At 36.7% G+C, this 15,880-nt stretch overlaps 1 protein-coding gene across 2 annotated transcripts; it reads left to right on the top strand.

The window, feature by feature from the left end:
• Window positions 1-1,196: 1,196 nt before the first annotated feature.
• On the top strand, window positions 1,197-7,472 carry LOC120207470 (RNA-binding protein 39-like). 2 transcript variants are annotated; one of them, XM_039206929.1, is made up of 14 exons: window positions 1,197-1,763; window positions 1,830-1,930; window positions 2,393-2,471; window positions 2,596-2,652; window positions 3,758-3,813; window positions 4,612-4,843; window positions 5,108-5,194; window positions 5,282-5,359; window positions 5,524-5,607; window positions 5,738-5,802; window positions 5,874-6,069; window positions 6,171-6,259; window positions 7,068-7,182; window positions 7,332-7,367. In XM_039206929.1, exons 1-14 carry the CDS (start codon window positions 1,323-1,325, stop codon window positions 7,365-7,367), a joined length of 1,716 nt encoding a protein of 571 aa, XP_039062860.1. In that variant the 5' UTR covers window positions 1,197-1,322. The 2 variants fall into 2 exon arrangements, with proteins under 2 accessions (XP_039062860.1, XP_039062859.1); XM_039206928.1 differs by having other exon boundaries at window positions 1,323-1,930; window positions 7,332-7,472.
• The last annotated feature ends 8,408 nt before the right edge of the window (window positions 7,473-15,880 follow it).

Here is a 15,880-nt window from a genome sequence, read left to right as displayed (position 1 = left end):
GTCTTAACTGGAATCTTTAAGGATATTGATTTCAATTCTTACCTTTGTAAAACCGGACTAGATATGAAGGCCAATAAAGCTTCCACCTTTGTCCAACTACCAAAGAGAAAGGAAGAAGAGTTTGAAAGTAGAAAAAGACAAGAAGTGTGGAAAAAAATGAGATAATAGGACAAATTTTTCCTTTTCCTTCGAGTCGTGTGACCTAATCACAATTAGGGGGAATCAGCCTTTGAAAGAGTCAGTGGCAGATCCACGTTGGTATTAGGGTTGGCACGTGCCACCCTGAAATATTATGGAATTCAAATTTTCTTCTTTAAAAATTGAAAATTTCTTCATTAATGCATGTGTGCCTACCCTAAAATTCTATGGTGCCCACCCTGAAATTTTATCGTATCAAAAAAAAATTCTTTTATTAATATATGTGTGCCCACCCTAAAATATTTTCAGATCCGCCACTAGAAAGAGTTAATGAGTTAATTACCTCCTTGGTCCCTTTAGCTTTGGTTACTATTAAAAAATACACCTTTTTTTATATCCAAATAAGTTCAAACCAAATACAATTCAACCAAAACTTGTACTAAACTTCCCACAAGGTTAATGAATTTACCTAAAATCCTATTGGGTTAGCCCGAAACTATTAACTCGGGATTTGAGACGTTATAAAAATATTATTATTTTTTTGCTAGAGGCTTAGTGGGTTACTTACTTATTGGGATATAAGTTATATAAACTATAAAAGTTCAATTTTTATCATTTTTTGGATAACATGAAATTAGAATTTAGCTAATCGATTTTTAATCCGATTATCTATTTTTTTTCTTAAAATATCTATTCCAAATTATCTGAAAATAAGAAAAACAAATTGAGTATTTGAATTTTTAGATAAAATCAATTGATCGAATTAATCAAATTAAAATTTTTCACAACCATATATATGAAAAGACGAGGATAATTATAAAATAATATTTAATGTTATTTAAAATAAGGGCATTTCAAAAAATACCCTTAAACTGAAAACCAATTAATCAATGACATAAACTTAATAAAAAAGAATTATAAATAATATAGATGTTAAATTAAATTATAATGGATAAATTCATAGTTTAGACATAATAAAATGACTAGAATTGGAAATTAACCTAATAAAAGTTTTCAAATTATATCCAAATCCAATTCCCAGATTTCGAGGACCTAAATTAAATCAAACCCTTCCAATAAAACCCTAACATCTCATCCCTAGCCCTGCAATTAATTTCTTCAAGGTTCCAACTTCTTTACCTCAAAGAAGAGGTGAAATCTTCGAATTTTCAAAAAACGAATCAATGGATTTCGACGAGTGCGACTATCTGGAAAAAACCGTTGAGGAACTTGAAGATTCGAAGAAGAAGAAGAAGAAGAAGAAGAAGAAGAAAGACGGAGGAGGATTGGAGGATAAGAGTGAGAGAAGCTATAGGAAGAGAGATGGCGATAGAGAGGAAGAGGAGGGGGATGGAAAGAGCAGCAGCAAGAAATCGAGAAGCGGCCGCGTTGAGGACGACGAGGAGAGGAGAGATCCGGATAAGGATAGGCACGGAAACAGCCGCGACAGAGATAGGGAAAGGGAGAGAGATATTGATAGGGATTTAGAGAGGAGGAGCAGTAGAGAGAGGGATAAGGAAAGGGAGAGGGAAAGAAAAGACAAAGATAAGGAGAAAGAGAGGGAAGGGAGAGAGAGAAGTAGCAGTAGGTCGAGAAGGCACGAAAGTGATCGTGAGATTGAGAGAGATAGGAGGGAGAGAAGCAGCAGTAGGTCGAGGAGGCATGAGAGTGATCGTGAGCTAGAGAGGGAGCGGGAGAGAGATAGGAGAGAGAGAAGCAGTAGTAGGTTGAGGAGGCACGAGAGTGAGCGCGAGCAAGAGAGGGAGCGTGACATTGACATCAGGGATAGCAGGTATTATTTTCTCCAAATGAATTATATATTCTAACTGAGTTGTAGGAACCTATATTGTAGTTTTGAAATGCTTATGCCAATTGTAAAGATGACTGGCTAGTTCAATTAAACATGTATTTGCAATTTGCATCCATCTTGATTAGCACAGAAACATGGTTGGAGTGGTCGCTTTCCTCCCCTTATGCAAGCAAGTTCCTGCTAGTTTATGCTGTTTCAGAATTCATTTATTTGAGAGATTTATATTCACGAAATAAGGGAGGTGATTTCTTAGTTGTATCCTTTACACTTACAGAACCGTTTTGCCTTTTGTATGGGCATTTTTGATATAATGAGGATGGTAATGTCTTGTAAATTTGTGCAGATCTGTTTTCTAGATCTTAATATTAGTAATATTCTGCATCTGTTTTCTAGAGCTTAATTTTCGTAATATTCTAAATTATCTCATGAACTTGGATGTTTCAGGAGATTTAAGGATAAGAAAGATGCAGTGGAGCCTGAAGCTGATCCTGAGAGGGACCAGAGAACAGTTTTTGCTTACCAGGTAGATACATTGTACTTCTCCCTTTCATCTTCAGAGGATTATCAGACATAAATATTTTTTGTGTGTATAAATTTGCACCCCATCTTTTCATTTGCACTATTTGTTAATTATTGTTTGATGACAGATGCCTCTAAAAGCAACTGAGAGAGATGTCTATGAATTCTTCTCAAAAGCAGGCAAGGTTAGTCAGGTTTAGCTTGGTATTTTGTTTCTTTGCGAAGGTTGTAGTCTATGTTGACCCTACTCCTTTGACCTTAGCAGTAGATAATAAAAGCACCTCAATACCCTTTCAACTGATGTACGTTGATCAGGTGCATGCTTGGTGCGTCTAGGTGTGCTTTTTTTAGAAGGCAATATGAGTAAGGAAGGCTGCCTAATTGAAGTTATATTTTCTTTTACCATCCTTTTCCACTAGACGTGCGTATACTTGAATAAAAGGGGACAGTATCAAACTCTCTACTTTTTTATATTTAAGTATTCAACAACAGACATGATACTGAGGAAATCATGTATTTTTACCAACAAGTTGCATGTCCTGTAAATAAACTTTACCACTCTTTAGAGTTATTAACATAATCGTATATCTTAAGCTTATTAGACACACACACACGCACAAAGAGACATGTATACTTATTGCGGATTTCATTACTCAGGTGAGCATTCTTTGATTTTTCTTTTAAGCCTTGTGCCTGAAGCGATATAAGGGTATTTGCACCTAGATGCACTGTGCACCTTTGGAAACATTGGTTGTACTAAGATTATCAACCACTGCTTTCAAGGATTCTAAGATTCCACCACATTGACTGGTCTGGGAAGAACTTCATGGAATGTTTTGAAAATTATTGTACATTTGAAATACTGAGTTTATTTTCTTAAAAAACAAATTATTTTTAAAATTTCTAAAATGCAGCAATATCTATTTTGCATTATCTGCTATGTGTCTTGAAATTCATCTGTCTTTCCGATGCCAAGTTGCCAACTATAAGTTAATGCATAAGCAATGTTTAGAATGATGTGAATGCATATAATTGAGATACATCTGCTTCGTCTTGCAGCATATGATCCCCTGCCTTCAGTTTCAAGTAGTATTATGACTTTCTTGTGTCTCAACATTCTATATATGTGGGTGAGTTAAAAGCATGTGTTAAACAATATAAACTTGCGGACTTTCCTTAAAAGGTGTCTCATCAGGAAGCTTGGAAGTCTGGGATCTCCCTGCATATTTTATGTTTTGAAGTTATCATCTTACGTTTGATCTCATGTCTATTTGCCTTTATCACGTTTAGGTGAGGGATGTTCGGCTGATCATGGATAGGAATTCAAGACGATCAAAGGGAGTTGGGTACGTGCCTTCATGTTGAGCAAAGTTAGACTTTGTTTTGCAATCATTTGAAATAAAACTTCCTTTCAAAATCAAGGTTAAGTCTATTCTTAAATGCACTAGCAATGCGATGATGATGAGGATTGATGAGAATAGCTCTCATGTTGCGTTCACAAATCACAAATTAGATAACAGAAATGTGAACTTTTTCCTTTCAGTTTTTCTTAGCATTAAATGCATCTTATAAACATGGGTGTCTAATTCTCTTCAATTTGTTAGTGGTTCTGATAAGGATTTATAGATACTCCATACAGTTTAACCTTAAAATGGTTTTATTACTGACTTACTTATCGCTAGGCTTTTTCTTTTTCTTTTAATATGTTAAACTTTGTTTTTTTGGTTGATAAATTGGAGTGTTTGGGATGTTTTCTTTGTTCACCTTTGATTTTGGTATTTTTTGGGTTCATTCTAACATCTTTGTTCCATGAGTATAATCGTAAGCTAAAGATGGTATCTTCCCCATCTTTTTACCTTCGTTTGAAATTGAGACATGCCAATCTTTTAATCTCATTTTCAAGTCGTTTGTGTTTTTTGATTATCATTGTTAGATTATCTCGGTGTATGAAGTCTATTTTACTTTTCTAATATTGTTATACTGAGCAAACCTTTTATTGCATGAGACATCAGATTCAACCAAAGAGTCTCAGCACAGCTCTCCACACTATGCTTTTCCTTTCCCCGCTTCTCTTTGTAGATTTTTGGTCGCAATTTTTCTTGTATATTCAGAGAAACTAATTACAGATGCTGATAAAATTGCAGGTATATTGAGTTTTACGATGTGATGTCTGTGCCAATGGCAATAGCATTGTCTGGTCAACTACTACTCAGTCAACCTGTGATGGTTAAACCTTCAGAGGCTGAAAAGAACCTTGTTCAGTCCACTACCTCTGGTGCAGGCGCAGGCAGTGTCGTGGGAACATATGGAGTTGTTGATAGAAAATTATATGTAGGGAATTTGCACTTTAACATGACAGAAATGCAGCTTAGACAGGTAATACGACTGAATGTTCTCTAAACCCTCTTTCAAATTGCTGACTGGATTTTAACTCCCTGTTAAAAGAAAAAAAATGTCGATGAAGCACATTTTAATAGTAGTTGCTTAGGGGGAAAATTGGAAGGAGTACCATAGATGATTTTGAAATGTTATTTCTTTTCACATTTTCCATGTTGATATTACCTAGTTCTAGTGTTTAGTCATTTTAAGGTGCATGATTTTCATCTCAGACCCTTTTCGTATCTTATGTTGATGGCTCAGATATTTGAACCTTTTGGACCTGTGGAGCTTGTGCAACTACCACTTGACCTTGAGACTGGGCAGTGCAAAGGTTTTGGGTTTGTTCAGGTTAGATATAGATGAAGACTTGGCTTATGTTCATTTTCCTGTACAGTAATAATTATGCATGTAGTTGTTGCCTTTTTGTTTTTGCAGTTTGCTCAACTTGAACATGCAAAAGCAGCTCAAAGTGCCTTGAATGGGAAACTGGAGATTGCTGGTCGAACCATTAAGGTAGGCTTGATAATTTCATGAAATTTGAGGATTATGTTAGTCTAATTTCAGTGTCTGATCTCTGTTTTTATCTTTAGCTGCAAAAAATGCAAAAAGAAAAAGAAATAAAAACTACAACTGCCTTTTTATTATATTAACTTCTTTATGGCTAAAATTGCATATAGGTTTCATCTGTTACAGACCATGTTGTTACTCAAGATACTACAGCAAAATCTGCAGATTTTGACGATGATGAGGGGGGTGGCTTGGTTAGTTGAAATGCATATTATTTTAGATAGTAGTATTTAAAGAATGCTGATTTTACAGGTTTGTTCCCAGTTAGTCTCATTCTTATAGTAGTGTTGTGGGTATTTTTTGGCCCGTGTATCTTTTATCCAGGCTTTGAATGCTCAATCAAGAGCATTGCTTATGCAGAAACTGGATCGCTCTGGTATTGCAACAAGGTTCGTTTACCCTTTCAGATGGTATTATCCAGTTTTTAATAATATCATAATCTAATGTAATAGTTTTGCAGCATTACGGGATCCCTTGGATTATCCCTCGTTAATGGATCTGCTTCAGCTCAGCAGACTGTTACATTGCCTGTCAATGGCCAGGGGGCATATCCGGCACTAGTTCTACCACCAATCATGTCTACTACAGCCCTTGATCTTATTGGACAGCCCAGTGAGTGTTTGCTGTTGAAGAATATGTTTGATCCTGCAACTGAGGTTTGGATTTTCCTGTTCTAAACATGCTATTTCATTGTTACTTGTGTTCTTTTCTGCTTCCTTGTACAAGGTAGTTATTTTTCTGCAAGTTCTATTGCCAGACGGAGTCAGATTTTGACTTGGATATCAAAGATGATGTTGAAGAAGAATGCAGCAAACATGGCAGGGTGAAGCATATTTATGTTGACAAGTAAGCAATGTACTGTCTATTGTTTGGGATAAACTCATTTCAGTAATTGTTTTTATTTTCTCAAATCTGGATAAGTATCTTGTATAGCCATTATTTATTGTTTATTATAGAGCAAATGTTCTATCTATGTTGAACAAGGGACCTATTTGTCAACCTATTGTTGGTTGTTTTACTCGATAACTCTGTTACCCTATAAATCGGTAATTGAGAATGCATTTTGGATGGCTACATCAGAATGAACTATCAAGTTGAGTGACATATCTGTACTCTGCATTTTCATTGTTGCAGGATTTTGCATTAGAGTTCCTAAAATTGCCAAATACATGTGTTATATATATAAATCATGTACGGAGAGACTAGCAAATGGATTTGATACTGAAATTTATACCCTTCAATCAGGTTCTCCATAGACTGGAAACTTAGGACTCTCCGATGCCAGTGGATAGTCACATTTTTCACATCTATTAATCTGTTTTTATTGTTTTAAGAAACTATGTACACATACGTGTGGAAATTGTGGAGATCACACATAGTTTTTATCTGGTGGTATTTCAACTTTCTTGAACACAAGGTAGAAGAAATTCACATACTTCCAATTGTCATTGAACAAACTTGACTAGTCTTTGTAGCTGATAATCAATGACTAATGACATCTTATTCTGTGTATTATGTCTTTTTTGGTCTACCATTTTAATTCGTCTGATTTCCCCATTCATATATTACTAATAACTGAAAAGTGTTATGGGAGAAGAAGGGATTAACATTGCCCCCTCCCAGCTGCGGTATAACATTTTTTTTCAATCTACAGAAACAGTGCTGGTTGTGTGTATCTCCGATTTGATTCCACAGAAGCAGCGGGTAAAGCTCAACGTGCAATGCACATGAGATGGTTTGCAGGGCGATCAATATCAGCATTATTTATGGTAAATATTATGGCTTTTACAGTCTCCTTGATCCTTGACTGAAGTTTGAATGGACTTCGATCTCTAGTTTCCCTTTGTGCCGTTAGGTTGAGTCTAAGTAATGGTTGAGTGCATTATGCGTTAATTAAGTTTTGGAATAACTGATGCAGCGACCCCATGAGTACGAAGCGAGGTTTAAAGGTTGATTGGCTTTGATTGAACCACATTACATTGGGTGGCGAACGAGGACATGTTTCACCGTGGGATTTTTATTTCGACAGAGTTTAGATTTTTATTCCATATGACCAAAATGTAAGATAATTCATATTTGTTTACATTCATTTTTGGAGGCAATACTTGGAGGACGCTTTTAATTATTATTTGTACTTGAATATATTCCAATGTCGATTATCAGAACTTGGGCCAATAATGCTTTACTCGGTTCGTTTTGGAAGTCTCCAACGAGACATTTCAACAATTATAGACATTTCAACGTGGGATCTTATCTGCTTTAGTTTTTTGGATTAGATTTGGATACGTGATTTAGATTCGAAGATAATTCTCACGAAGTTTTCTGCCAAGTCTGCTTGAACTCTTTGGAGTTCGGCGACTGTTTCGGGATCTACTTTTGGGGTAGATGAAAACCCCTTTCCGATAGGTTACCCGTAGGGATGGCAATGGGTCGGGTCGGGTTTTTGGGCCACCCGACCCGATCCGAGAAGAAAGGGTTTTTCACCCGTGACCCGACCCGACCCGACGAAATTAAGGTTTCACCCGACCCGACCTGAATATATGACTTAGAAACCCGACCCGACCCGAAATAATAATAAAAAAATTTTTATTCAATGAAAACAGTGACTTAATTGAAAAAAATTATATATGGAGGGATATTATTGTAATTATCTCTAAATATATAGGATAAAATTATATATATTTTTCGGGTCTGGTCGGGTCGGATTTTTTTCACCCTAAACCCGACCCGAACAGTACATTTAAAAAAACCCGACTCGACCCGAACCCGATTTTTTTTTTAAAAAAATCGACCCGATCGGGTCGGGTCGGGTCGGAACCGTCGGATTCGGGTTGAGTTGCCATCCCTAGTTACCCGTTACCCAGCTTAAAAATTGTTAGAGCTTTTTTGTTCCTAGTCTGATTTTATTAGTAGTCATGATTGGGGCTATAGTACTGAGTATGCATAGGGCTACCCATGGAGCGGTGAAAAGGCTGGTCGTTCTTTCGACCAGATCCCCCTAAAAATCGTATGTGCGGGTCTCCCCGCATGCGGCTCACGCCATTTGAGGTGATGCCAATTCTCGTTACTTTTCCGAGCCTCCCATGTTGACACTTCGACTTTGAGTATGATGAAGGGGTGGAAAAATACAGCCACTACGCTCAATTGAAAGCAGAAAAAAAAAACTCAAGTTCACTTTACTACTCGATTTTATTCAATTATCCTAGCACCTACGCGGGAAAAATAATTGGAATACCGCTTTTTTGTTGGTTAGAATCGCACCTTCCTTTCCTCCTGCAATGAGGCCGATCGCTGAGGTTGGTCTGCAACTCGGCATTCAAAGTGATTATTATATCCTACTACTCCAACCTGTCAATACATTGTGGGGGTCAGAGAATCATTGGCGCTATTTAGCCCTTCGTTTCGCCAATAAAACAAAGAAGTCATCCTGTGCCGGTTGCTCCTGCTGCTCGAACTCCCTCCAGATGTCCAGAAGGCGGGATAGTTTAACAAAATAATACCCCCATATAGAACATAAGAAAACCGGATCGGGTTTTGCTGCTATTCTATTGTTGCTTGCTATTCGAAGAGTAGATCTGTGCTCAGCTGGAATCGTTGGACCACTTTCTTATTCATCTGATGGGAAGTTGGTCAGTCTAGTTTGAATCAGGGAATAGAAGCCCCATCTCTCCTAAACTTCCCCCAGTCTTCGGCCCGAGCTGTATGGGGCATAAACTCGTCCCATGCGGTGTGAAGCAGTGTAAAACCAAAATACCCAACAAGCATTAGCTCTCCCTGAAAAGGTGATCCAACCCCGGTTTGGGGGATTAATTGTTTGGATACCCGAGAACCATAATCTTTCCTAGGAACAACAGGTGTGGAGCCTTGACGTATTCGCTTGGCCTTACAAAAGTCACTCTACTGGCTCGGGTCTCTGGAAGAGAGTAATTGCTCTAAGTGCGAGCGCGCGCTACTACTACATCATAAATAAAAATTGAAACTGTGAAGCAAGGCATGAAATACTCCCCGATAAAAGATTCTGATTTGCGATTGTTGGTGTTATTTGTTTGTCAATATAGTGAGATTTGTTTGTATATATTTTTGTCTTAACTATTTCTTTGTATGATTCTTATATTATGTCAATTGATTAGTTTTTTGTGTTAATGATTATAAGATGTTTAGTGTAATGTTGGATACTATCTATTTTTCTTAATAAAACTAGTGGTTTTTATTTGCATAAAAGTTCACCTACGGAATGATAGGGAACATTTTAAGTTTCACCTATTTAGAAAAATAATTCGGCGTCAGCCACTTAGCAAATCCATGGGTATTTGAGCCCGAATATCCAGAAAAAAACAGAATATTTGATGGAAGAACGGGGACTCTTTTGAACCTCCTGTTTTAATAGGAAAATCTTATATCTTGAAATTAATTCATCAAGTTGATAAAATATATGGGCGTTTCGGTGGACATTATGCACTTGTTACAACACCACTACTTAAGAGGAAGGTCCAAGCAAGGGGGACAGTGGGTAGGAGAAATGGAGGTTTGGGCCATAGAGGAATTTGGTGTTCTCATATTTTACAAGAAATGTTTAGCTCGCCAAGAAGTACTTGATACTACAATCATTGGGGGAACAATACCTAAACCTGAAGATGCTCTAGAATCTTTTTGATTGATAGTTCACGAATTACGATATTTGGCTATGGAACTGAATAATTTCCTTGTGTCTGTGCTCTTGTAGTAGATTTAATTTATCACTTTTTCTCCTATCATATTTTTGCATCAATTTACCCCTTAGGGTGCGTTTGGTTCACGGAATGTAAGATTACCAGTGAGAATAAAAGATTATCAGTGAATAGGATGACTGAGAATGTTGTATTTTGTGTTTGGTTGGTTTAGCATGAATGTAAGATTACCGTATTTGGTTAAATGAATAAAAGATTATTGAAATGTATATTTGACAAAATTGTCCTTATTATATATTTGTTTTTTTTAACAAGTTGGAAAATATTTATATATTTTCTTTAAAAAATTTAAATTCATAAAATTTATATAATTGTTTTTACAAAATTGAAAATATAAAAAAGTTTAATGAAAGGGTAAAATTTTATTTTACCCATGAACTTCATATAAAATTTTAATTATAGTTTTTTTTTATAAATCTAAAATAGTTTAAGGATAAATTTGTAATTTAACCCTCGTAGAATTTTTATTATTCAATGACAGAATATAAATATTTTTGAAAGAATTTTTTTAAGGGCATTTTAGTCCAAAACGCCGGTAATCCAACAATACCTAAGGAAATGAAAGTAATGACATTCCCGGTAATATATCCCAAAAAATCTACTATTGGTAATGTAAGATTATCGGGAATGACATTCCCGGCCAACCAAACGGGGGAATGTGGATTCCATTCCCATGAGAATCTCACATTTCCCCAACCAAACACACCCTTAGGGGTGTTCGGATCAAGGAAAAAATCATTATCGAGGAGAATATTCTTTTTCAGAATCACATACTCATGTTTGGTTCAAAAGCATTCCCACCAGGAGGTAATGAAACATTACCAACAATACACTTTTTACCTTATATTCCCAAGAATCCCATTCCACCTTTTCTTAGGTATTAGACAATTCCCTCCACTTTGAACAATAGTACCTATTAGGATTGATGAAACTTAATTTGAACAATCGAAAAATATACAAGGGGGTGAATTGGCAAAATTTTTTAGGGGATAAGGAGAAGGAAAAGATAAACAATTTTGGCACAACGATTTATAGTTGTTCGACTTCTCAACTAAGTCTAACTCCACTACCTTAACTCCTCACTAGGGATTTTTCAATAAATTCACTAATTTGTTCTTTCTTTTTCAAGGACAAAGAGATAACCTTTACAACTCCCTATCTTTTCAATTTGATAAGATAGAACCAAAACCCCTTTACAAAAGGTAAAAAGAAGTAAACAATAAAACCTCTACAAGGTAGGGTGTTTACAAAGAATTAAAGCTCACAAAAACACAATATTTACAAGAGAAAGTAAAATAAGAATGAAAAATCTTCTCTTGTGTTTGATTGCTTGGATATGTGTTCTAACCCTCATTCAAGTGTCTTGAACTTGTATGTATAAGTTGGAATGAGGTTGTGGTTGTTTCTAGCTGTTGGGATGATTTCTAGCCGTTTGGGGATGTTTTCTCTGCAAAATAAAACTATCCAGGACAAAGGTATCGATACTCCTATAGGGAGTATCGATACTATCTTTGTAATATTTAAATAAAACTAGCGGTTGGGCCTGACGGTATCGATACTAAGCCTATGGTATTGATAATACTATGTAAAGTAATATCGATACCCCTTTGGGTATCGATACCATTTTTGCATTCTTGAATTTGAGCAATGCTTGTAGTATCGATATTACCTATAGAGTATCAATACTTCTCTTACCTAGGGTATCAGTACCACGTGAACAATATCGGTACTCTGTAAGAACAATATTGGTACTACGTACGTTGAAAATCAGTTTTGTGCTCAAATTCACTTTTAATGGACTTTGAATTATTTTTTGAAAACTTTGAAATTTTTTGAATAAATTCAATTCAAGTCCAAAAAACATTTTTATCTTGATTTGTTATATCAAAATATAGTTCAACAGTAACCCTGAATAATATAATTATTTCACAATGATCATTTTTTTGTATATAATTACATTAGTATAAATCTATTTTATTTTTAATACTTATTATAAAATAGTATGATGCATATAAAATAAAATAAATCAATTATTTTAGAGAAAATAACCTCAGTGACCAAAAATCCCATATAATATACGATTTTAACCAACTTTTTCTGGATTTGCCAAAATGACCAACAAAATCGCAATGCGATCGCTAATTCGCAACGCGATCTCCATTATCGCAAATTCACATTGCATTTCGCGTTGCGATAGTTGGAAATCGCGTTGCGATGGTATACAATGTCGTTGCGATTTTCCCAATTCGCAATGCGAATAAGTAAATCGCAACGCGAATTGGGAAAATCGCAATGCGATACTGACTATCGCAATGCGATACTTACTATCGCAATGCAATAATACAAAATCGCAACGAGATACTGACTTTCGCAACGCGATTTACATAGCGCCATTCGTATTAACGCGTATTTTTTTTTTCAAATTCCAAACACGAATTTTTTCTTAATAAATCGGAAACTGAACCGTCCACAGTAATCGCAACTCATAACCTCAAACCCAAAAACACAACACTCAGTCCCATCTCCATCTCTCACTCTCTACGGCGAAATCCGTCACCATCTCCGAAGATTTCCGTCCCCATCGCCGGCGAAATCCCTCACAACCATTCACAGTCAAAAATCCCTCACAATCATTCATAAATGGAAAATCAACCTCCGAGGGTTAGTTTTTTTTATTTTTATTTTGAAATTTTTGCATTATTTTAGGTTTTTCATATTGAGATTGATGATAAGTTTACTGGTAATTTCAATAATAGATTAACCATTTCACTTAGATTTCTTATTAAATTCATTCGATTGCTGCCAATACTGCTAAACTGTTTAGCATGTGAAGTTAGTATTTGTCTTTGCTTTGTCTTTTGGTTGAAGTAATGCAGAAGAAGAATAGTTTCGAGAATGAAAATCGCAACGCGGAAATAACTATCGCAACGAGATAATCGCAACGCGAAATAAAAAACGCAACGCGAAACAAAAATTGCATTGCGATTTTTATTTCGCGTTGCGATTTTCATTTCGCGTTGCGATTTTTATTTCGCGGTTGCGATTTTCATTTCGCGTTGCGATTATCTGGTCGCGATAGTCATTTCGCGTTGCGATTCTCTCGTTGCGATAGTCATTTCCGCGTTGTGATTCTCATTATCTCGTTGCGATTTTCATTTCAACCAAAAGACAAAAACAGTGTTGCAAATTTTAGTTTCAAGAATAAACTACTATTTATGTTTTATTGTTTTGTTTTTGGTATATCTTGACAGTGTAATTTTTGGTATATCTAACTTGGTATGTTTATTGTTTTTTTGTAGAAATTTTTTTCGGCTTCATTGACATTAAGGAATAAAGTTAGCCTAGCCACTACAATTGCTTCGAAGCTTTCACCTGCACAAAGAAAATTGTTTGAAGAAACCTGCTTCGGGCCATGGCTGAGAGTACAGCATCCGGGTGGAGATGCTAGTTTGACCCATTTGTGGCTTCAGACCATGACTAGCGATCTACACGACAGTATACAACGTGGTGAGGAAGAGATATGGTTTCATTTTCCACCGGCGTATACTTGTTTTGGGCGGAAGGAGTTCTGCTTAATCACTGGTCTACGATTCGGACACGATGATGTAGGCCGGTACACTCGTCATATCACCCGCCCATCATGGTTATCCAGGGTTTTTCCTGATGAGTCAATAGAGAAGCCGAACTTACACGTCGACGACATGAAGAAATTGTTTAATAAGAAAGATGGTTTTACTCGGATGAATGACGTCGATGTTGTCCGAGTATGCCTTCTACTACTTTTGTATGCCGGCTTTTTAGGCAGAGAGGCCAGACAACCTATTCCTCAGGAGCTAATATTATTGGTAGAGGACCTAAATGCATGGAATCTGTTTCCGTGGGGTTCGTATATATGGAAAGCTACCTGGACTAAGTTGTCGTCTGCCTTTGATGACCGCAAAAGTTTGCGGGCGATGGGTCGAAATACACTTTGTCAGGCTTTGTTTGGGCCTTTAAGGTAAGAATTTCTATATAATGTTTTCAAAATTATAATTAATTATTTAACAATTACTAATGTTTGTTATTATATTGTTTGTAGATTTGGATATTCGAGGCCTTTCCCGCCATGAAGACATATGCAATAAAAACTTCAAATGATATTCCCAGGGCTATTTCCTGGAAGAGGAAACGTCTGTTGGATTGGGAAGACTTAATACCATATGCGACAATAAATAATGTAAGTTAAAACAAATACTATCATATATAAACGAGTTATTAATATTAGACGTTTAACTTTGTTTGAGTTTTTATATTTTTAGGAGGCCAACATTCCATTAATGAGACTGACACCCACGGAGGCTGAGCTTGCCACTGATTGGTGGCAAGCTAGTCAGCATTTTCTTGATGGCACGAATGATGAGCAACCTCCACTTCCTCCACTTCGAGAGCCATCACCTCACCTAGAGCCATCACCTGATCGACCCGACTATACACCTCTACAACGAGAGCCATCACCTATCCCGTCACATCATCGAGCCTCTTCTCCACCATCACCTCATGATAGGCGACCGGCAAAGATGCCACGACTTCTATCTCCCTATTCTCCACCTCCACGGGATGAGTCAAGGGAGTTACGTGATGAGGTCAATACCTTGCGTGAGGAGATCGGTACTCTACTTGATAACGATGGTGCATGGCGTGTGGAGGTGTCTACTTTACGTGGTGAGGTTGCCGCTCTACGTGAGATGGTAGTATCGTTGCAGAATGAGGTTCATACTCTACGCAACGAGGTAAGTTTAAGATTTTCCATATTTAACTTGATGATAAATTTACTCATAATTTCACTTAAATTAACCATTTCACTTAGATTGCTTAGTAAATTTATTCGGTTGCTGCCAAAACTGCTAAACTTTTTACTTTAACACTGTGAAGTTAGTTTGTCTTTGTTTGTCTTTTGGTTGAAAGTTTGAAATATATTTATCTTTGTTTTCACTGTTTAAATATCATGTCTGTTTTTACTGATATTTGTATTTTTATTTAGCGGACCGATAAGGTGGATGCTTTACGTCGGGTTTTTCTTGCACGACAGAGTTCACGCATCAGACGGCGTGCACGTGCTATTAAGTCTCCGTATACCCCAATAGTGCGAAGACACCGCAAGAAGAAGCCCGACTCGCCTATCATCCCTCAAGAGTCCACTCCTATTGTTGAAGAGGCCCCTATCATTCCTCGAGAGTCCCCTCCCACCGTTCAAGAGGCCACTGTCATCGTTGAAGAGGTCCCTCCCTCCATTCAAGAGCCCGATTCACATGGCGTCATATGTAGGATTCTTGAGAAACCCTCTGACGTGCCGGACATGATGGATTCAAGTTGGCTCTCGTATGAGTTACCGGCCAGTACCATACCGGTATCTGAAGAGGAGAGGAAGCAACTACCGGACACAATTCTGGATAACACCCTTTGGGCTAAGACCGCAGTTGATTTTTATCTACATGAGCGAAGCCAGGGGTGTTTCACTGACATATGCAAGCTCAATGATGATATCTATTTGTTGCTTGATCGGTCTTGGGGGGCGTATTATTAGGGGTCGAAGACAATGGCTATTTTGATGGAGGGGTAAGTCTTATATTTTTCTTATATTTTCATTTGATTATTTTTTTTTGTAAATTTATGTAAGTTACTAATATATGTCTTTTTTTGTAAAACAGCATATCGATGCGTGGGTGTCACGTCTTCTAATAATTAGGAAACTTAAGGAAAA

This window comes from Hibiscus syriacus, unplaced genomic scaffold (genome assembly GCF_006381635.1).
Source record: "Hibiscus syriacus cultivar Baekdansim isolate YM2019G1 unplaced genomic scaffold, ASM638163v2 tig00014773_pilon, whole genome shotgun sequence".
Taxonomy (NCBI): Eukaryota; Viridiplantae; Streptophyta; class Magnoliopsida; order Malvales; family Malvaceae; genus Hibiscus; species Hibiscus syriacus.
Note: the sequence above shows the minus strand (reverse complement) of the source record. Positions and strands in the feature narration are given on the sequence as shown.

Excerpts from the sequence above, each read along its gene's own strand:
- LOC120207470 (XM_039206928.1), top strand. The coding sequence starts at position 1,323 with ATGGATTTCGACGAGTGCGACTATCTGGAAAAAACCGTTGAGGAACTT. Across the intron at positions 2,472-2,595 it reads GAACAGTTTTTGCTTACCAG|ATGCCTCTAAAAGCAACTGA; the intron begins GTAGATACATTG and ends GTTTGATGACAG. Across the intron at positions 3,814-4,611 it reads AGACGATCAAAGGGAGTTGG|GTATATTGAGTTTTACGATG; the intron begins GTACGTGCCTTC and ends ATAAAATTGCAG.